A 21,776-nucleotide genomic window follows, 5' to 3' on the forward strand; every position below is an offset into this window, starting at 1 on the left:
TAGAATTTGGGGGCAAATAATGCTTAACATCCTTTATTCTTAATGCAACACACAAACCAAGAATTTACACTACCGTTCAAAAGTGTGGGGTCACTTAGAAATGTTCTTTTCTTTTTTATAGAAAAACACAGTTTTGTTCAATGAAGATAACATTACATTAATCAAAAATACACTCTACACATTGTTAATGTGGTAAATGACTATACTTGCTGCAAACGTCTGCATTTTAAAGCAATATCTAGAAAGGTGTATAGAGACCAGTTTCCAGCAACTATCACTCAAGTGTTTTAAAAAATAGATGCCTTACAGGTCCTTAAATGGTACCCATAAAACACTAGTGACAACATGTGCAATGAAGAGCCGACCCTGGTATGCTGGCCTAGGAGTGGCAAAGAAAAAGCCATATCTGAGACTGGCCAATAAAAGGAGAAGATTCATATGGGCAAAAGAACAGACATTGGACAGGAAGATTGGAAAAAAGTGTTATAGACAGACAAATCAAAGTTTGAGGTGTTTCTCTTTCATCTATCATGGTGACACAGCTTCAACCTTGGGATTTAGGAGTGGTCCGAAGGAGCCAGGCATCTATGCTAAACTTTCAGAGAGGCAGGGCACTCCCTTCTGCATCCCAGGATTCCTCAGTTTGTTTTAGGTGCCCACTGGATTGGGTGCTATGCTGAAGGGCTGCTGCCGCAGCCAGAAGAGAGTAGCTAAGGTGTTTGTTGTTGTTGTGTTTTTTTTTTTATTATTATTATTATTAATTTCCGTTAGGTTAGTTAGGACAGGCACAGTGGAGGATTCTTTGAGAATCCTCACACTGGCAGCGCAGCAGGGGCTGATAGAGTGGGTTTGCAGGCTGAACTCTGTGGAGGGTTGCAGCCTGTTACAGGAGCCCAGAGACATGGGCAGTTCCAAGTGATCCCGAGGGGAGGCACTAGGAAAGGAGGAAGCAATCACAAGAGCGGCTCACAGGAGGTGGAAGGTGCCAAAAGCCTCAGACCCTGCTGTAGCAGCGACTTTGGTCTTTTCCTGCACAGATGACACAAGGGGATATTTGCCCTGTATGTGAAGCTGTACCCAGTGGAGCACAAGCTCAGAGGGTAGAACATCCAGAGCCTGCGTGGGCAGCTGCTCTGGGCAAGTCTGTCACTGCATTGGTACAGGTTTTGAACAGGCAGAGAGATGAGTTGGTGAAATCCCCTAGAACATTGTCATCTTCTCAACAGTCTACTGGCTTCATTTCTCTATATCAGGGGGAGCCTTCCCTTTTACAAGTAATGCAAGACACTGCTCAGGGGATAAACAGGTTTAATGCCCTCATGGAGCAGTTTTCTAAGGAGCCCGAGGTATCGTCTAGGCCAGGGGTTCCCAATCTTTTTTTAATCACGGCACCCTAAAGTATAAGAATTTTTTTTGCGGCACCCCTAGGCCAAAATTATTTTAATTAGATTGGATTTATATGCGATTCTTAGGGTCAGTTATAGGGAAAAGGGCAGGAATTGCTTCTGTTTGTACACATTTTATGATTGGCAGCCACCAGCACAGGTTTTGCTTATAAATAATTAACCATTAATAATTTGAGTTGGTCCTGGACTACCAATCCAGGGCACCCCTGCATGTGTCCCGAGGCACCCCAGGGAGCCACGGCGCACAGTTTGGGAACCCCTGGTCTAGGCATTCCTTATCCTCTCTTCCTATCCTCAATGTGGATTCAGAGGAGGAGGGAGATTGTGGGGTGGAGATGTCCTGGGACCAGAGGGACAATATGGAAAGTTCTGTCCCTGGTATAGAAGATTTAATCTTGGCTGTGAAACAGGCATTAAATTTGTCTGAAGGGCATAAAACTCCAGTGCAGGGAGTTTTTAAGAGACAGCCCAGAGACAAAGTTACTTTCCCCTTGGATAAGGTTTAGGGGGAGCTTGGAAAACGCCCATTAAAAAACTCCTGATGCCAAAAAGGTTTTTAAGCCTATATCCGATGCTGGAGGAGCATGTTAAGTTGTGGGAAAAGGTTCCTTTGGTAAATGCCCCGGTTGCTAGGTTGTCAAAAGCTACCGTTCTGCCTGTGCATGGGGGTCCTGCGTTTAAAGACCCTGTTGATAAAAAGTTAGATGGTGCTTAAAAGCAGTGTTTGAAGGTGTGGGATTTTCCCTTAGACCGGTGATTGCTTCTGCATGGGTGTCCAAAGCCATGATAGTGTGGGCAAATAACCTGTGTGCTTTACTGCAACCAGTCAGAAGCCTTGGCTTTAGCTGAAAAGTTAAATGCGGCTGCAGAATAGACATTGGAGGCTGGTGAAGAGGCGGTCAAAATGGTGTCCAATGTGTCGGCAGGTTCTGTGAATGCACGGAGAGTCTTGTGGCTCAAGGCCTGGGAGGCTGACAATGAGTCCAAGAAGTAGCTAGGGGCTTTGGCTTTTAAGGGAGAATTACTTTTTGGCTCAGAATTGGAAGCCATTATTAAACAGGCAACAGGTGGGAAAAGCATTTTCCTTCCCACACCGGCAGCCAAACAAAGTTTGTCAAGGTTTACTGCTTTTTGTTCTTCCTTTCGGCCCTCCTTTAAAGGAGGTGCGCCCTCCAAGGGTCAGTACAGCAGAGGAAGATTTGTCGCTGGAAAAGGTAAAGCTCCAAAATTAAGTTTTGGGGCCTTTACAAAGAAGCAGGCCTCCAAGGGTAAGGAGAAGCCCTCAGCATGACGGGCCGGAGACTCCCCAATCTGTACTCGAGGTGGAGGGTCGCCTCTTGCAGTACCGGGACACTTGAGGCTTGTTATGCCAGGATCCTTGGGTCCTCAACGTGGTGTTACAGGATAAACCGGAAAGGAGTTCCTCCAAAGAGGCCAGAGAGTCTCGCCTCAGAACAGCCCTTTTGGGGGCAGCAAAGTCTCTCCTGGAAAAGGGCGTGGTAGTTCTGGTGCCACGAGAGGAAAGAAAGGGTTTTACTCCATTCTTTTCTTAGTACCAAAGCCAGACAACTCATTCAGACCAATTCTGAATCTAAAGTCCCTAAATCTCCACTTGTGGGTGGATCATTTCAGAATGGAATCCTTGAGGTCGGTTCTGCTGAGCCTATAACAAGGGGAATTCCTAGCGCCTATGGACATTCAAGACGCGTGTTTACACGTTCCTGTATGCTAGAACGTCAATAGGGGACTTACATCTGCAATTTCAGCCACTTCCCTTTGGGCTGGCTACAGATTACAAAGATTATGGCGGTCATGGCAGCTTCCCTCAGACTTTAACGGTATAGTAGTCATACCATATTTGGACGACCTTCTGTTCAAAGCAGAGTCTGCGTAGAAACTGCAACAAAACCTGGCAGAAGCCATTGTGTTTTTAAAGGACCACGGGTGGATTCTGAATATTCAAAAGTCTCACCTGTGTTTCACTCAAAGACTTTAGTTTCTGGGGTCATATTGGATACACATCTGCATCAGGTATTTCTCTCGGAATTGAAGGCCAGGGACATCTGTTGGTTAGTCTGGACAATTCTGAGGTCATCCGGCCCTTCTGTATGGCATTGCCTAAAGTTACTGGGCAAGATGGTGGCAACTTTCGAGACCCTTCAGTATGCCATATTCCATTTTCAACCGTTTCAGTGGAACATTTTGGCATGTTGGTCGGGAGATCCCAAGACAATGAAAACGGAGAAAGTGATATTAACTCCGGAAACGCGGACAGCTTTACTTAAGTGGACAGAAGTGGACTCCCTGCAATGGGGTTGCTCTCTTCAGTCATGGGAGTGGCTGGGGGTTACCACCAAAGCTAGTCTCAGGGGCTGGGGAGCAGTGGCTCTGGACTTAAGGTTACAGGGCCTATGGTCCAGGGAAGAATCATTGTTACCGATCAATGTACTGGAATTATGTGCAGTCTTGAAGATGTTGTCACAAGTGGAAGAGAGGCTGAAGGATTCGCCCATTCGCATTCAAGGGGGCACGTGCAGCAGGATGGCAATGATGGAAATCTCCAGGATTTTCCAATGGGCAGAAAAAAATGTTCTGGTCATATCTGCTGTGTTCATTCCAGGAATCCGGAACATGGATGCAGATTTCCTAAGCAGGGAGGAGCTTCTGGAAGGGGAATGGGCATTACATCCGCAAGTCTTCCAGGAGATTGTAGCTTGTTGGGGCCTTCCAGAAGTGGACTTGCTGGTGTCCAGGCACAATTGACCGGTACCCAGATTCTGTGCGAGGACCAGGGATCCGTTGGCTTGGGCAGTGGATGCCATGACAGTGCCTTGGAATGTCAGGTTGGCATATGTTTTCCCTCCATTTCCAATGATTGCCTGGGTGCTGAAGAGGGTGAGATCACAAGGGACGTGTGTCATCCTGATAGCGCCGGTCTGGCCAAGGAGATCTTGGTACTCCAGCATTCTGAGGTTATCGACAGAGTTGTGGCGTCTTCCTCTGCGACCAGACTTACTCAGACAGGGTCCTTTCTTACATCAGGATTTCGCTCGGCTAAATTTGACAGCCTGGCTCTTGAAACCTCTATCCTGAAGGGGTTTTCTGAAGCCGTTATATGTACCATGAGGAAACCGGTTTCTTCAAAAAACTATTATAGAGTTTGGAAAACTTATATCAGGAGGTGTGAACAACAAAAGGTTCACACTTCTAGGTTTAAAATTTCTAGATTGCTAGAATTTTTACACGATGGTTTCTCCTCGGGACTGAGTCCTCAGTCAGTCCTTGAAGGTTCAAATTTCGGCCTTGTCTATCTTCTTTCAAAAGACAGTGGCTTTGATACTGTAGGTACAGACTTTCCTACAAGGAGTTACGAGGCTGAAGCCTCCTTATAAACAACCGGTGGCACCATGGGATTTATCCTTGGTGTTGTCAGTTCTGCAGAAACCTCCTTTTTGAACCCTTAAGGTCGGGTGACAAAGATTGTTACATGGAAATTGACTTTTTTGTTGGCAATCTCCTCAGCAAGGCATGTTTCAGAGTTAGGAGCCTTATCCTGTAGGGCTCCGTTTTTCATATTTCATGATGATATGGCTGTGTTGAGAACAGTCCCTAAGTTTTTGCCTAAAGTGGTTTCTTTGTTTCATTTAAACCAAGATATTGTTCTTCCGGTGTTTAAGCCTCTGTAGGAATCCAAGAAAGGGACAGACTTAAAAATTAGGATGTTGTACGGGCTTTGCGCATTTATGTGGACAGAGTGAAAGAACTGATTCATTATTTGTTTTATGATGTACACAAAAAAGGCTTGCCAGCTTCTAAGCAGACCATTGCTCGGTGGTTAAGGTCGGTAATTGCCTTTGCTTATACCAAAGTTGGGAGACCAGTGCCTTCCAGGATCAATGCTCATACCACCAGGTCGGTTGCTGCCTCATGGGCGGTGCGCCACGGAGCTACGGCAGAGCAGGTAGTCAGGGCTGCCACTTGGTCATCTGTTCACACCTTCACCAAATTTTATAGGTTCCATGAGTTCGGATCGTAGGACGCATCATTCGGGCGAGCAGTGTTGAGAACTGCAGACCCGAGCGTACCCTCCCAAAGCACCGGCTCTTGAACGTTCCAAGGTTGAAGCTGTCACCAGGATAGATGAAAGAGAAAAGGGGATTTTTGTAAGAACTTACCGTTTGAATCCTTTTCTCTGATTCTATCCTGGTGATACAGCGATCCCTCCCTTACGCTCAGTAAGTAATACTGTTTTCGTGTGAGGTCATGTTATAATGGTTATGTTAAATTGATTGTGCATATTAATATGTTCAAGCGTTGTACTGAGTTAATGTATCCTAGTGTGCTCTGGAAGTTGAACTGATTAATCCTGTGATGCGGAAGGGAGGAGCCTGCCTCTCTGAAAGTTTAGCATAGGTGCCTGGCTCCTTCGGACACCTCCTACATCCCAAGGTTGAAGCTGTGTCACCAGGATAGAATCAGAGAAAATAATTAGAATGGTAAGTTCTTCCAAAAATCCCCTTTTTGGATCACATAGAACTTTTTTTTTTAGACACAGATCAAGTGAAAAGATGCTGGATTGCTGGTGATTTATTAACCTGAGATGCAACTTTATCCAGAGTTGATCATTAGGTAGCCATGCTGTGTTCACTGTAGGAATGAAGTGCTGGTTTATTCAGTGCTGTGCTTGAAGGTACTGGGACCCTTATGCGTTTCCCCGCCTGCTTTACTCTGTCAGAGGCTTTCTCAGAGAGATGTCTGTAAACCAGAAGCTTTTGTCCTTGCCCTTCAGGTCTGGGAACAGGTGCACCTGTTATTGAGTCCCCGTATGGTGATCCAGTGTCACCAGAGGATGCACCAGAATCCATAAGTCGCGCTGTGGCCAGCTTACCACCTGAGCAGATGTTTGAACTAATGAAACAGATGAAGGTGAGTTGGAATGTATACAGCTTGGTTCACAGAGTTGATTGAAATAATGTAGAATATTATTGGTCTTCCAGTAAATAGGCTCATACTGTATAAACTGGTGTATCTATCCACAACATGTGGAGAAGTGATGTGTATGTGGGTGTTTTTTTTTTGTTTTTAAAAAAAAATTATTGCAATTTTAATTATTTCCCAAGTTCCATTTTACTAGGTCTTCCTAGAAAAGTTTAAAAAGTAACCACATTGCTTTCACACAATTTACTTATTCTGTACCCAGGCATGTATCAAAGTTCCCCTTTTTAAATAGACAAGTTATTTAAGGGAGAATTCAATTAGACGTGTTTTTTTTGGTGAAGAAAAAATTACACGATCATATTTTATATATAAGTTTTTTTTTTTAAAGGTAATTACTCCACTGTTTTTACCATGTGAAAATTTTAATTCCCGTGATCCATGTGTTTTCGTGGCTGCGAGTTAGTTATCTGGGATTTTCTTTTCACCAGTTGTAAAAAATCCTCCCACCAATGCTGCCAGCTATCGGAGATAAGTGAACTGCCACAGGGAATTTAATTTGCTGTGGTAATTAACCACGGCTAATTGAAACCCACAATGTGGGGCAGATGTATTAAGCCTGGAGAAGAGATAAACTGGAGATAAAGTGGAGATAACTTGGAAGAGTTAACGCACCAGCCAATCAGCTGTGTTTGAAATATGACAGTTGGGATCTGCTGGTGCGTTATCTCCTTCCAGTTTATCTCTTCACCAGGCTTAATACATCTGCCCCTGTGTTTCATACTACTTTTAGGTGCCACATAATTCCCATTATCTGCCGAGCTGCGGTATCCAGTGAAAACTCTTGCAAAGCTTATTTTTTCAGTTTTCCAGAAAATTGGCCTCTATCATTTTTATCTGGTAAACTGAAACTTTCAGCAAAGTTTACCAGACTCAGAATCGGAAGAGTCTGAAAAATATTTATGTTTTGTAAATAACAATTTAAATTAAAAATAATTTAAAGGTGTCATCAATTGACTACTGGTGAGCGGCAATTCGAAGTAGAATTTTTAATTTTCTACAGCCTCACCAAAATTGGCCAATATAATTTATTTTTTGTTTGATTTTCCTCTAGTTGTGTGTACAGAACAGTCCCCAGGAGGCTCGGAATATGCTGCTTCAGAACCCTCAGTTAGCTTATGCCCTCCTGCAAGCTCAAGTGGTAATGAGGATTGTGGACCCAGAAATTGCTGTGGTAAGCATTTGCGTAGTGGTGCTCTGAGCAATGTGCAAAGACGAAATGCTTATCTGAAATTTTCAATGTCTGAGTTTTTAGTGATGTTTTAATAACCATTTTCCTGTATTTTGTGTTATCTGGATGGTATCTCTGTTTTGGTACATTTTTTTTTGTTACTTTTCTTTATTTAGAAAATCCTTCATCGTCCAACAGTTGTGCCACCCATAATACCTGGAAACCAGCAGCCTGTTCAGGGCCCAAATGTTCCTATCAATCCCCAGAATGCCCCTGTTGGTGCACAACCACCCCCTGTGGTAAGTTGGTAAAAGACAGAGATTGTGAGGTACACATATTTCCCTTACTGGCCATGGTTAATTAGTAACATACCGGTATATTAGCATTGATGCAAAAGAACAAACATTTTATGGAATAAAGTAATTCCAGTAGTGCTTCCAAGTGTTAGAATGGTAGGCAAATTATCAAGAAGAAAAAACTTTGTTGGAGCACTTTTAGAATAGTTAAAACTTAACTTTCAATCACAACTGTGTGTAATGCTGTGTACACATGGTGCGATTTAGGCTATCGATTTTGACTATATAGTCAAAATTGATAGCAAGTAAGTGCAAATCGCACCATGCATAGCGCTGGTCATTTAATGAACAGCAGCTTCTTCTTACATGGGGAGAAGTGGTATCAGTGCGCTGATACCTCTTCTCCCCATAACACAAGCTCATACATCTGCCCCGCTATATTTCTCATATACAGTATACTTATAGTATGAGAATAGTTTCTGTCTGTTTTTGGCCGGCTAGTTACATTACATCAGCAGGCCAAAGAGAATTACAGTATAAAGCACACTGATATGTGTAACTGTAGCTGCTTTTGGCCAAGGTCCTTATGTGATGAATGACCTTCTAGCCAATGAGAGTACAGAGAAATAAGAATTAGAAGGTAAGGCAGTGTGTAAACTGTACCATATTAGGTGTGGTAAAAGTATTTATTAATACCAAAGGTTTCAGATTAAACTGAAATGTACAATCACAAATGGGAGAAGTTGTATTGTCGCATAAACATAGGGCTCATCTAATTATTTGGCATTAAGTCAGTTGCAATTCCTTTTAAAATGGCAGTCTTTAGTGCAAAATATGTTTTGGAAGTACACATTAAGATACAATATGGACATATATATTTCCAGAGATAGAATAATAATAGTAACAGACTGGTCCTTCTGTAAACTTAAACTTTTAATGGCAATTTTTGAAATAAATTTCTCAACCAATCATCTCTCATTTAATTTGTCACTACCTGTATTGTTGTTGCCAGGCGGCAATGCATGTGAATGGTGCTCCCCCAATGATGCAAGCGCTCCCTATGCAAGGTGGAGTTACTGGTCCCATAGTAAACCCCGGTCAAGGACCTGTTCTACAAGGCGGTGAGTTGTTTGTTGCTCTCTAATCCATAGTTTGTAATGTTTCCAGCAGGTTAGAATGCTCCCCTTTGTCATTTGAGGTTTTCTGGTACAGTAGTAGTGGTTGTTGTTGTCATTTACACTTCAACATCAAACTGGTTTTGCCGTATAAATGATTGCCACTTTTAAAAAACCCTGGAGATTTCTTATAAAATCTCTCCGTTTCTGGTGGGGGGGGGAGGGACAGATATCTCAGAGCCGCGCATCACATAGTACGGTACAAAAAGTATGTTCTGCACATACTTTTTGTACTAGGTACACATCGGATCGCAGTGCATGCACTAGGGATGCGATCCGATGTGTGCTGTTTAAGTCCCAAACGGATCCGTTAAACGGACCGTGTATGGACAGCTTATGAACTCTGATGGCTGAGATTACTCAGCAGATTGCTTTTACACAACAGACACTGCAGCTACAGGAGTCTTTGGGTACTCTGAATAGTAAAAAGTGGGGATAACACTCATACCACATAAGCGTGGTATGCCAGAACTCTTCCCCGATGAAGAGGAGGCTTTGGAATTAGGATCTTCCTTCTCATCACCCTCTTCTAACACAGACAGTCCTCCTACACAGGGCTTAGAACCACTTATAGTGGCTATAGGTGATGTCTTACAAATTATTGCTGAAGAGCCGGAATCCACTCAATCCTTTTTTTAAACAAAAGCCATTAATCACTTTTCCCGACTCTAAGGTTTTAAATGATCTGTTTAAACAACCCTGGTCTAATCCTGATAAGAAATTAAGGTACTTGTTTCCTAGCACGGCACACACGATTTTCATCTTATGCCATCGTTTTGATCGCATCGCATTGACAGTCGGGATCCCGACGTCGGGTGAATGCCTGGTCGGGATCCAGACTGTCTGGACCCCGTCCGGCACCCATACTTATGACAATTCCATTCTTAGGAATACTTCATGGCGACCCTTTTACAGTGGGTTATTCTAATCATGCCCACGTGTCCTAAAGTCCACCACCGAAGCGTAGCGAGCCCGCAAGGAGCGGCTGTACGCGTCCTCCGACCTTTTCAAACCCCCACTATCCACGTCGGCGTGGAGTTGATTTTATATAGTGTGGCGTGCCCGATGCGTGGTGAGCGGACGCGGATTACTTCACATGTATTCCGCGTCCCCTCGCGGGGCTCGCCACGCTTTGGGCTCGGTGGCTCGCTGCGCTCGCCACACTATGTAAAATCAACTCCGCGCCGACGTGGTTAATGGGGGTATGAAAAGGTCGGAGGACGCGTATCGCTGCCACTCGCCACGCTTCGGGTTGGTGTTCATAGTGTGGGTGGCGTTAACAATGGGGGTGCATTTAACAAAGTAATCACCCATCAGGGTGCCTGTACAATAAAAAATTGCATCCCCTCGTAATTGCATGCGATGGGACGCGATATTAAAATTGTACAGTGCGGCTCTTAGGACCCGAAAATCGGGTCCCATCACATACCTTAATTAGTGGTATGCGATGGCATTCGATGGACGCCGTGCTAGGAAACAAGTACCGAAATTAAAATTTTTCTAAAAGTGGTTGTCTACCTTTCCTTTGGGAGACCCCACCTGCGGTGGATCTTGCGGTTATCAAAAAGAAAGAATTGAGTGCAGCGCTGTGTTGAATATTAAATAATAAAATATTTTTATTAAAAAATAATAATAACAATTTTATGGCCAACAATGACAGACAAGACTTACAACATTTAGAAACTTGATTAGTCCATTCCCATCTCAACCAACTGGTTAATTAGTATTTTGTTAGATGCATGCAAAAAGAAAAAAATATATATATATAGGAATATTCCTGATTGGTTAGAAATTAGAGACAGTACTTGCTGTGCACATGCAGGATTAGAGTAAACTCATATTAGTCTCCAGTTTTGAGGCATAGACGGGGCAATCCTTACGGCTTTTGAAGAACACACGCTGTTTTTCTCCGACCTTGGTGCTGATGTTTTGTTACCTGGTCATATCCAAGAACCAGCGCTTCGTGTCTGTCGCCAAATAGTATCCCCTTCTGACCTCTCTACGCGTTTCTCAGGCTTCCTCAGGAGTGGTGTAATTGCAGACATTCACTTCCGCCTTTTTATGGCGGATTACGGGCCGTCTGCGCATGCGCCCGCGTTGCGGGTCAAGCCTCGATTCCATTTACTGCAGCCTTACGCTATGCAGTTTCCGGCTGTGACGTCGCGATGATTATTACTCGCGTGGCGCGCTACTCTTACGTCTGGCTGCCGGTTGTCATGGCAATCAATTTATTTGTATTCCACTGTGCGGTCTTGGTGTCTTACTCTGACGTCCGGCTACGCTATCTTCCTGCCGGTTGTCATGGTGAGAGATTTGTTTGTAATCCGCTGCATAGTCGTCACAGACCAATATATTATCCAATATATATGGGAATATAGAGCACAGACGTATTAGATCACCGATCAATTTGATGCATGATGGGGAATTCACATATAACATATAACAGATAACATATACTTAAAAAACACAATAAAATAATCATAATTAGTAACTTTTCTCAAATACAATAATAGAGCGAGATATGTCCTATTGTTATCAAAAAGGGCTGTATTACCAGTTCCAGGGGCCGCTGCCTTAAAGGAACCGCCTATTTGACATAAGTCATTGCTGCCCTGTCTATCTGGGTTTTAATTTGTGCTGTCCCAGGAGCGTGCATCGGGATCGCAAGGTAAAAAACCTGTGCAATCTGCATGCAATTTTGACTATATAGTCAAATTTTTATGTCAAATCTCACCGGGTGTACACAGCATAAGGCTACGGCGGGAAAGTCCATCTTCCTCTCAGTCGAACAACACCATGGTGGTGGCTTATGTTAACTGAAACCGATTCAGTGCCAGGAATCGCCATCTGCATCTCTCCTGCATGCGTGTATCATTCACTAGGTGGTGGTGGTGGTGGTGGGGGGGGGGGGGGGGGGGGTGGTGCGACCCAGCAACTGGGGAGCTCCGTCGGAAGGGGATTCTATCGCCAGTTGCCGGCAAGAAGAGAGGCACTCCGTCTGTACTAATCATATCAGCCTGGTATTCTAGTGGTTCGAGACCTTTTACTAGCTTAGTCGCCCTTCTCTGGACCTGTTCCAATTCATTTCTGTCCTTTTTAAGCACCTTAAAAAGGACAGAACTGCACCGCTGGCCAGAACTGTAAAGAGGCACTATCACATTGGCATCCGTTGAATCCATTCCACTTTTAATGCATGCCTGTGTCTGGGGTGTAGTGCTCAGTGTCATGTAGCAACAAATAAGGCCAACCGGATACTAGTGTGTATAAGAAGGGGTATGGAGACTAGTGACTCAAATGTAATTATGCCATTCCATAAAGCATTGGTTAGACCACATCTGGAATACAGGGTACAATTCTGGGCACCACCCTATAAAAAGGACATCCTAGAAATGGAAAAAGTCCAAAGAAGAGCAACAAAGCTAATAAAGTGGTTGGAGAATTTACACCATGAAGACAGATTGAACAAATTGTTATTACTTACACTAGAAAAGAGACATTTTTAAGGGGAGCCATGCTTAGTGTTCACTCTAGGATTTTTTTTAGGGCAGGTTGCTGACCTACAGGCAGGGCACTTTTTTAAATGGGGGGCGCACATTTATAATAGAAATTTTACATTGGAAACAAAAAAAACACACATATACAATTTTCACACTGCGCTAGAATAGCGCCCATTAAACATTGTCATACTCTGCTATGCCCATTACATAGTCTGTCGTAATGGCAATTACACATTATGGCACACACTGTAATGCCTCTTACATATTATACCACACACCGTATTACCCATTAAACATGATGGCACACACAGAAAGATCTCAGCTGCATGTCACTGCAGTGGGGGACAGCATAAGGGGACACAGTGCCACACACAAAAAGGGTAGGGTGCATTTTGAGGTTTTAAATGACAGGCAGGGTGCAAAAAAAGCTTGGAGGGAACACTAAATACCAAACATTTACAAATATATCAGGTGCCGAAATAAGGATCTGTAAGGCAACCTTTTTTCACTTTGAGGAAGGACTTTAGGACACGTGGGCATGATTAGAATAACCCACTGTAAAAGGGTCGCCATGAAGTATTCCTAAGAATGGAATTGTCATATGTATGGGTGCCGGACGGGGTCCAGACAGTCTGGATCCCGACCAGGCATTCACCCGACGTCGGGATCCCGACCAGTGTTCCCTCTAAGCTGTGCGCACGTGCGCGCGCACACACCTTGACGAGCGTGCGCACAGACATTACAATTGAGCGCACAAAGCAGCAGTGGTCCATTTTTGCAGTTGTGGACTCAATTAATGTGTGTTTTACCCATTAACTATTGTGTGTACTGTATTTTGAATGTTTAAATGTTTAATATCATTTTGAAGTAAAGTTAACACAAATGCTGAACATCATTTTCCAGTTATATACAGTATAAGTGACGCACAAAAATGTAAATTTCATTCCAAAGTTGCACAGCCAAAATCTTTAGCCGCACACAGCGTTCGTAAAATTAGAGGGAACATTGATCCCGACTGTCAAAACAGACAGCCGGGTTCCCGACGGCCGTCGGCTATTTTCCATTTATGGGGGCCACAACCCCCATAGAGGGAGAATAGAATAGGTGGCTCACGTAGCGAGCCCGCAAGGGGCTTTGTTGCGCTTGCCATGCTGTCTGGGTCCGGCCAGTCGGGATAATGACGGTCGGACCCCTATACCACACCTGTTAATATAATCTGCTGTCTCCCCTCCCTTTAATTAAACCGGTTGCTTTTGGCAGGGTGTGGTAAAGCAGGTCAATCTGAGTTTCTCACTTTTTTTTTTTTATGGTTTAAATGTTGACACCATAGCGCGTGGTCCAAAATGTATATTACATACCCATACCTCCCAACATGACCCTCTTCAGAAGGGACAGAATGCTCAGTTCCTACTTTTCTCTTTTAATTTAGGATTACCATCACATAGAAATACCTTTCTGAGCAATTTACCTGTTTAAAACATGTGATGGCAATCATAAATTAAGAGGGAAGTCCAGGAACAGAGCATTGTGTCCCTCTTGGAGGGGGTCATGTTAGTAGGTATGCGTACCCTCGCATGGCTTGCTTCAGGCCAGGCTTAACCATTCCCAGTCGTAGTCCACATGGATGGTAAAGTATGTAAAGGTTACAAAAATAAAGGCTGAAAACCTCATGTCAACTGTATTTTTGTTGACTATATATGTCTATTGACTGTTGACCTAGAACTTGCCAGCCATCCGGGAACCATTTGATCAGAGACTGATGCCTAGTTGGAGTGCTTTTATAATTTCTCCTCTTCTCTTAGGAGTCATGCAGCCTCAGATTGGGATCCCACCTGGCCCATCGATTCCTTTAGAAAGAGGCCAAGGTAAAAGTCTGGATATCTACTTTTTGTTAATCTTTATCCGATGTAAAATATTACTCATTAGCCGCCTGAATTTAATGGTTTGGGGTGCATTGCAGCATGATAAATGCTTTAACATTAGCACATTTTCCTTTTTAGGTTTAGTCCATAAGTAAAAAAAAAAAAAAAAAAAAATGTAATGAACAACTTTTCTTTTAGCTAAATATCTGCTCATTTGTTTTACTTAAGAAGGTTTGAAAATCAAAGTAAGCTTTAAACCACTTGGGTGTTATTTCAATGTGTGCCGATTTATTTCCGACAAGAATAGATCGAATTTACATTTAACCCATTCAATCTATACAACTGTCAGAAAACACGTGGATTGGCAAATCCAGGTGTTTTTCTGTCAAACTGCTGCAGATTCGACAATTTAGTGACCATTTTGGACAATGCAGATTTGACTTGTAACAAAGTCAGATCTGCTTGGGACAAAATACGGATTAAAATGGACACATTGAATAGGTATGTGGAGATATTTCCGACGGTGGATTTTTATTTTGTGTATCTTATCATTTTTTTTGTTCTACAGAAAATCTCCTACTATGAATGTACTGCACAACCCATTATTCATAGTCAACTGAACAAATGTAAAAATGAAATACATTGTATTGGTAATATGCAATAGATGTATACAAGCGACTTGAAAGTTACACATAGCACATTATTCTATCAAGTTGAATGCTATGTGCTTTAATTTAATTTAGTTCTTCATATTTTGAAGTATAGTGTCCCAACCCGTCCCCCGCCCTTATTACTTTTAGGTTCCTTTTTTTATTTTAGGTTGCTTTGTGTATTTGTGCAAGAAAAATATTCTTTGAAGTTCAAAATTTTTAGCTTTGAAACGCAAGAGGAAAGTATTTTCGCATGCGTTGTGGAATATTGCAGTTAATTGCTATTTCTTCATTGCCTTGTCTTGCTCTTTCTTTTCATGCTTTCTTTGGAAGGGAGCCTGCAGCACTCTCCTGTGCCCTCTACTGGGCCTGCTCCTTTAGAGAGAGTATCAGGTACCTACTATGCATGGAAAAAAGCCTATTTATTGGGAATCCATCCCTAAAAGATTTAGTGTGTAGTAGCAATATGCTGATGTGAGCTTTGACACTTAGTGAATAGCAACGTTAAGTTTTTTTGTTGTTGTTGCAATTGCTTGGGTATTGCAATAATTGGTATTATCTTAACGTTTAAGTGGGGTATGCAATCCAGGATCATGGCTGTCGAACCCTCCCGACAGCCATGATCCTGGCCAGTTTGCGGTTTGACCGACAGCAGATCGGCAGGCCGGATTCAATGTCCCGCCTGCCGATTGACGAAAAGAGGGCATGAAAACGGCCGTTCCTTGTCGATCACGACATTCCATGGCCGTTATCGGCAGAACGGGCCTGACGGCTTCTAAAGTCGGGCTTGTTCTGCCGTGATCCCTCTTCAATGCTGTCGCTAAAGACAGCATTGAATAGGGCCCTGACGCTATTTCCCTTGTTGGAAATAGCGGCGGGACATTGAATACCCATCCTAAGTTGTCTAACAGAAAAATGTAGTTCTATTGGCAACATATACATTGAAAATAATACTAACCCATAGCAATGAATTTAACTGCAATTGTTACTTAATCTTGAAATAAATCCCAGTCTCCAGGATCGGCTGCGTCTTTTTATAAACGGAATGGATGAACCTATACAGATTCAAATCTATCCAATGTTTTATTATTTATTACTGTATTTGTTATATGTGATATGGACAATGTTTTATTCAAGTGACCATCATTGATGTTTGGGAACAAACAAATTGTGTAAAATCCGCAGTGCCTTTAAAGCATTTCCAAATCCGGAAATAAACCACATCTCTAAAGACAATCAGCAAATGCATATGTATCAGCTGTCTTATTTTAAAATAAAAATTCAATTCTGTAGACTAGAAAATTATTTCTTGCATTAAACAAGCACCAGATAACTAAAATTACACTGTGTTCTTAATATATTATCATAGTTAAATTTGTATTCATATTTATGCTGTTACCTTATATTCTTATAACGAGTTCAGTGATTTAGTAAGGGACCGTAAACACTGAATGCACAAAATGTAGTAAAGAAAAGGGCCACAGGCGGATGATTGTAATGCCAAAAAAAACCCAGTAAGTGCATAAACCAGTGCTTGTACTTTATGATACGTAGTCAATTTTACATCTTTTCATGTCTGCAGAACAATGGGTAGTTTGTGGAGCTGCAAGAAACTGCTAACAATACAACAAATACTTAAATCTCTTACTTTTAATTATATCCATTGTATTATCACATTTGAGGTGATGTTTGTAAAGCATAAGTAGCAATCTCCTAATAATTTAGAGTTTACTCTATTATCATATTGTTTATATGGAAACCAGTTATCACTTGCACTGTAAAAATCATGAAAGTATAGGCCCATACACACTGGGCAACTTTGAGCTATAAGCCACTCAAAACAACAGGTTTGAGCGGCTTTCAGCTCAAAGCTGCCCAGTGTGTATGGCCCGGCGATGAGCTGTGATGTGCACTCCTGCATCATTGCTGGGAAAGCTGCTCATCTGCTGGTATTTCCAGCAGATGAGAGGTTTGAGGACCGCTTCGCATAGCGTTGTGCTATGCAAAGACGTCCGACCCCACGCTGACCGAGCCGGACAGCGGAAAAGTGGCTCAGTGTGTATGCACTGAGCGGCTTGCCCCCCAGCGATAATCGCTGTCCATACATGGTGGGCATAATCGCCCAGTGTGTATGGACTTTATGAGTTCTTGGTGCAGCGTATATTCCATAGAATACATAAAATACATATATTTGAAACTATCTGACATTCAGATTTTTTTTTTTTTACATATTTTTTAATCCAAAATGTAGTTCCTATTCCTGATCCTCGTGCTCCTGTACAGCGTGGCCCTCCAAATGCGAACGTCCCGCCCCGTGGTCTTCTTGGAGATGGCCCCAATGACCCACGGGGAGGAACTTTACTTACAGTGACAAGTGAAGAGCAGACTCCTAAGTAAGTAAATGGAAACTATTATCTGTTTTGTTCAGTATTCTTTCTTGCGTGACTTATTCAGCATTGTTTCAGGGTTCATTTGACTCAATGTTGCACATCCTGCCCACTAGAGAAGATAAGCCAGTTCCACAGCAGTACGCTGTCCTTTACCCTATATATTAGACCAGCGGTTCTCAATCTGTGTGCTGCGACTGTTCAGCTTGGCTCACGACTCCATGTTGCTGACTGTCAGGCTGATGACTTCTCTGATATCTCTCTCAGTATTCCAAGGAGTCTAAAAATTCAATGAATGGTCTGGTTATTTCAGACTCCTTGGATCTCCGGCTTAAAGATCAGAGTAGTCATCAGGCAGGCTTCTGATTATCTTCTGTCTCCTCATGTTATTAACTGCCTGCCCAGTCTTCTACTGCCTCTTCTTGCCACCCACTGCCTCCCTGCCATACCCAAAACCTTCACAGCAGGTATAGCTTAAAATTCACATGAATATATGAAAAATACATGCAGGGCAGGTACACCGAAAGGAGCTCATCTCTGCAATTGTGTAAGGAATTAAGTGATCACATTAGCGGTCACTTTGCTTCTGTTTTGTGCCTCCGCAATGCTGCCATGTATGTGTGATCTGCTGCCACTTGTGGCGGCTATTCTGCGGTAACTTGCGGGGGTTCTGACATTTTTATTGTCTGAGTTTCAGAGGAAAATAATTTGAGAACGTCTGTCTTAGACTATTAGAGGTAAATTTACTAAGATGGGAGTTTGATTAAAGATTAGATGTTGCCCAAAGCAACCAGTCTGATTCTAACTATTATGTTCTAGAACAGGGATTGGTAACCTTCGGCCCTCCAGCTGTTTTTGAACTACACATCCCAACATGCCCTTTAACCATTTTAGGTTTAAATTGCAAAACTGTAGCAAGACATGCTGGGATGTGTAGTTCAACAACAGCTGGAGGGCCGAAGGATTCCATGTTCTAGAAGGTGCTAAATAAATAAGGAGAATCTGATTGGTTGCATCCCATCTTCAATAGAACTCCCATCTTAGTATATTGTCCCCATAGACTGACCAGTGGTAGCCAACTCCAGTCCTCGAGAGCTACCAACAGATTTTCCAGACAACCTAGCTGCTGCACAGGTGCACTTATTACTCACAAATTTTAAAAGATCCACAGGTGGCGCTAATTACTTTACTTGTGATTCTGTGAGGAGACATGGAAACCATTAACTGTTGGTAGCTCTCGAGGACTGGAGTTGGCTACCTCAGACTTAGAGAAGTAAGTCTAAAGGTGCCCATAGACGGTCCGTTCCCAGACCGTCCGTTTTGTACTATGTGATGCGCGCTCCCGCGCATCACATAGTACGGTACAAAAAGTATGTGCTGCACATACTTTTTGTACTAGCTAAACTTCGCATCGGATCGCATTGCATGCACACTGCATGCACTAGGCATGCGATCCGATGCGAAGCGTGCTAATTAAGAGCCAAACGGATCCGTTTAACGGACCGTGTATGGGCCCCTTAAGACGTCTATCAGGCTGTATGTTTGCATGTGAAAACTAAACTTATTGGTCAAATTGTGTGTGTTTATTTTTTTTTATTATTTTTTTTAAACCGTAGCCTCAAACTAAGGTGTCTTTAATTTTTTTTTTTTCTCCATTAAGTCGTGGGTACATGCCACCACCTCTGCAAGGTGGACCACCCATCCATCATGATCGAGGTCCTGCACCTCTTCAAATGAGAGGTGGGCCAATGGGGGAACCACCCCGGCCTATGATGGTCGAATCCAGAGGTGCACCGCTATTAGATCCACGTGGACCTCCTTTAGATGCACGAGGTAAGAACATTTTTAACATGATGGTATAGTTGCAGTCATCCACTTGCCACCATATGTATTGGGAATGCCATTGTTTTGGCCTTTGTGGTGTTAGTTGGTAACGCTCCTGCATTAATCAGGGTTCGCAAATACGTGCTATAGTGCGTATTTTACCCTAAAAGCTCACTGGGGACTCAGTTTTTGAAACTGAAGGGGTCCCCGAGGACGCGCTGAGCTGCGTCTGTGAGCCACTGTAAGCCAATCAGGGCAGCGGCCGCCGGGACCCAATCACTGCACAGTGGCCGCCCGGCAGCCAATCACTGCAAGTGCGCGCCAATCATTAAAGCCGCGCACCCTGCCATTTGTTTTGAGAGCAGCGGCAGCCTGGTTCACGGTCAGTGTCTGTGGCTTTGCGAGTCTGCATCCTTCTGCCACCCCCCGCTGTGTAAATTCATTCTGCTGCTGAGAGCTGGGGATGGGATGCGATATGGCTGTAACAACTAACAGCCACTCTCAGCATAAGAGGTGAGCGAGCTGTCAGTGCAGTGGGGGACTGGATGAGGCTGGAAGAGCTGACACGCTGCTCAACTCAAACCCCCCCCCTGCGCCAACCAGCATGTAACCCCTGCAAGGAGCATATAACCCCTGGCAACAAGCATGTAGGTAAGCAGCACTTATGTGCTATAATATATACTGGGCATTACAGTGTGTGCTATAATGTGTACTGGGCATAAAGGTGTGTGCTATAATGTGTACTGGGCATAACGGTGTGTTCTATAATGTGTACTGGGCATAACGGTGTGTTCTATAATGTGTACTGGGCATAACGGTGTGTTCTATAATGTGTACTGGGCATTACGGTGTGTGTTCTATAATGTGTACTGGGCATTACGGTGTGTGTTCTATAATGTGTACTGGGCATTACGGTGTGTACTGTAATGTGAATTGGTACTACTATGTGACCACACCACTTACCCTCCCAAAAAATGCCCTAAATTTTTAGCGCGCCTCCTGCGCGCACTGTCCCTGCTTAAGGGTTTGTATAGTTTCTAGTATATATGTATCATTATGCGAGTGGCCCAATTCATACTCCCCCCCCCCCCCCCCCTTTATTCCGTTGGGACCCAGAAAAGGTCAGGTAGGACCCACTTTTTTGGGTGGTTTTCGCGAACACTGATTTATGTTTTTGTGTATACTTCATTTTCTGCTTTTTAGGTGCCAGGGATCCCAGAGCAATGGAACCACGAGCCATGGAGACAAGGGGCCCTATTCCTGGCCCAGGACCAAGAGGGCCTATGCCTGGAATGCAAGTACCAGGCCCAGTTGGTCCTCAACCCCCCAGACAGGTTTGGAAACATTATGTAGTTTTCTTCTGCTTGCATAATAAAGAGGCATTCAGCTACTTTCCCCGTTAAAGATAGTCAGACTTCTACCTAAACCTTATACTTGATATGTGATTTGTCCACTTATCTGCTGTTTATTTTATAGTAAACCGGACATAGGGCCTAATTCAGACTTGATCCCTCTGCACATATTACATCCCCCCCAATGTGTCCTGCGATCAAGTCTGAATTAGGCCCATAGTTCGATCACTGGAGTCACATGAAACCGGGTTTAGATTTGTTCTTTTTTAAAGGTAGTCAGGAGCAGGACACATTAGTATTTTTCTAACCTTAACTAATAAACACCCATCTGTATGCCTCGGGTAACCGCCCACATCTTTCAATGGTCGGCGACCATCGAAAGATGTGGTGCGTGCACGCACATAAAAGTGACTTATCCGGTGATGTCAGCTGCCCACCCCCCACACCAGCGCCTCTGCCTCATTACCATGAGAACGCCCATGGAACGCTGGGCGTTCCCATATGGTAATAAGGCAGCCCGGTGCCCCCCCGTAAGCTGTCATGGGTGCGTGCACCTGGCGAACCGAAAGTTTGCCATTGGTGCACGCACCCTACGCCTGCTTATGCGCGGAAACGCGCAGCCGTGCAACGCGCATGTACAAGACAAGGGAAGTTTGCAATCAAGATTATTTGTCCTGTTTGATCACAAGTGGGGTTTCAAATCGGACTTTGGCCATTTTGCTTCTAACTTACTCTGCAGTGGCTTTAATGGGTTCTGCTGTGGTGATTGCTCATTCCACCTGGTCAGTGCTAGTTTCTTGGGTAGCTCAGTGTGGTGCTTCTACAGTGCAACTTAGTATAGTGTCCACTTGGTCCTCTACACACACTTTTTTTTTTTTTCTCTTTGTTTTTATGAATTCTACACCTTTTACATCTTCAGATGCAGTTAACTCACTCTGATGCATTTAGCTTGTGGGGGGCTGGTTCATATAGTACCAGTTCTCTGAACTCCTTTTCTGTAAGCATGTTGGCATGTATACCAGTCTTCTCCCTGCTTCTAGAGTGGGCTTAATTGGCTGGGAGCAGGATAAAGTGGAGAGAGTGTTTCTATATTGATGGAGCGCAATATTTATCGAGCATTTTACTTTATTTCAAATGAGCGCAGTGTCCCCTCTCTATTTA

General features: G+C 43.5%; 1 protein-coding gene across 2 annotated transcripts in view; it reads left to right on the plus strand.

Annotated features, from left to right (window-relative positions):
• The window catches only part of CSTF2 (cleavage stimulation factor subunit 2), a 61,734-nt gene that overhangs the window by 27,837 nt on the left and 12,121 nt on the right, over positions 1 to 21,776 (plus strand). Inside the window, exons 4-12 of one of the 2 annotated variants that reach the window (XM_083159038.1) lie at positions 6,196 to 6,332; positions 7,456 to 7,575; positions 7,749 to 7,871; positions 8,881 to 8,989; positions 14,343 to 14,405; positions 15,386 to 15,445; positions 17,304 to 17,445; positions 19,100 to 19,272; positions 20,467 to 20,597. In XM_083159038.1, the coding sequence (XP_083015164.1) occupies positions 6,196 to 6,332; positions 7,456 to 7,575; positions 7,749 to 7,871; positions 8,881 to 8,989; positions 14,343 to 14,405; positions 15,386 to 15,445; positions 17,304 to 17,445; positions 19,100 to 19,272; positions 20,467 to 20,597 (1,058 nt within the window). The remainder of the gene's footprint in view (positions 1 to 6,195; positions 6,333 to 7,455; positions 7,576 to 7,748; positions 7,872 to 8,880; positions 8,990 to 14,342; positions 14,406 to 15,385; positions 15,446 to 17,303; positions 17,446 to 19,099; positions 19,273 to 20,466; positions 20,598 to 21,776) is intronic. The other variant, XM_083159039.1, reaches the window with a different exon arrangement.

The sequence above is a fragment of the Crinia signifera genome, chromosome 9 (genome assembly GCF_055691185.1).
Source record: "Crinia signifera chromosome 9, ASM5569118v1, whole genome shotgun sequence".
NCBI classification, from domain to species: domain Eukaryota; kingdom Metazoa; phylum Chordata; class Amphibia; order Anura; family Myobatrachidae; genus Crinia; species Crinia signifera.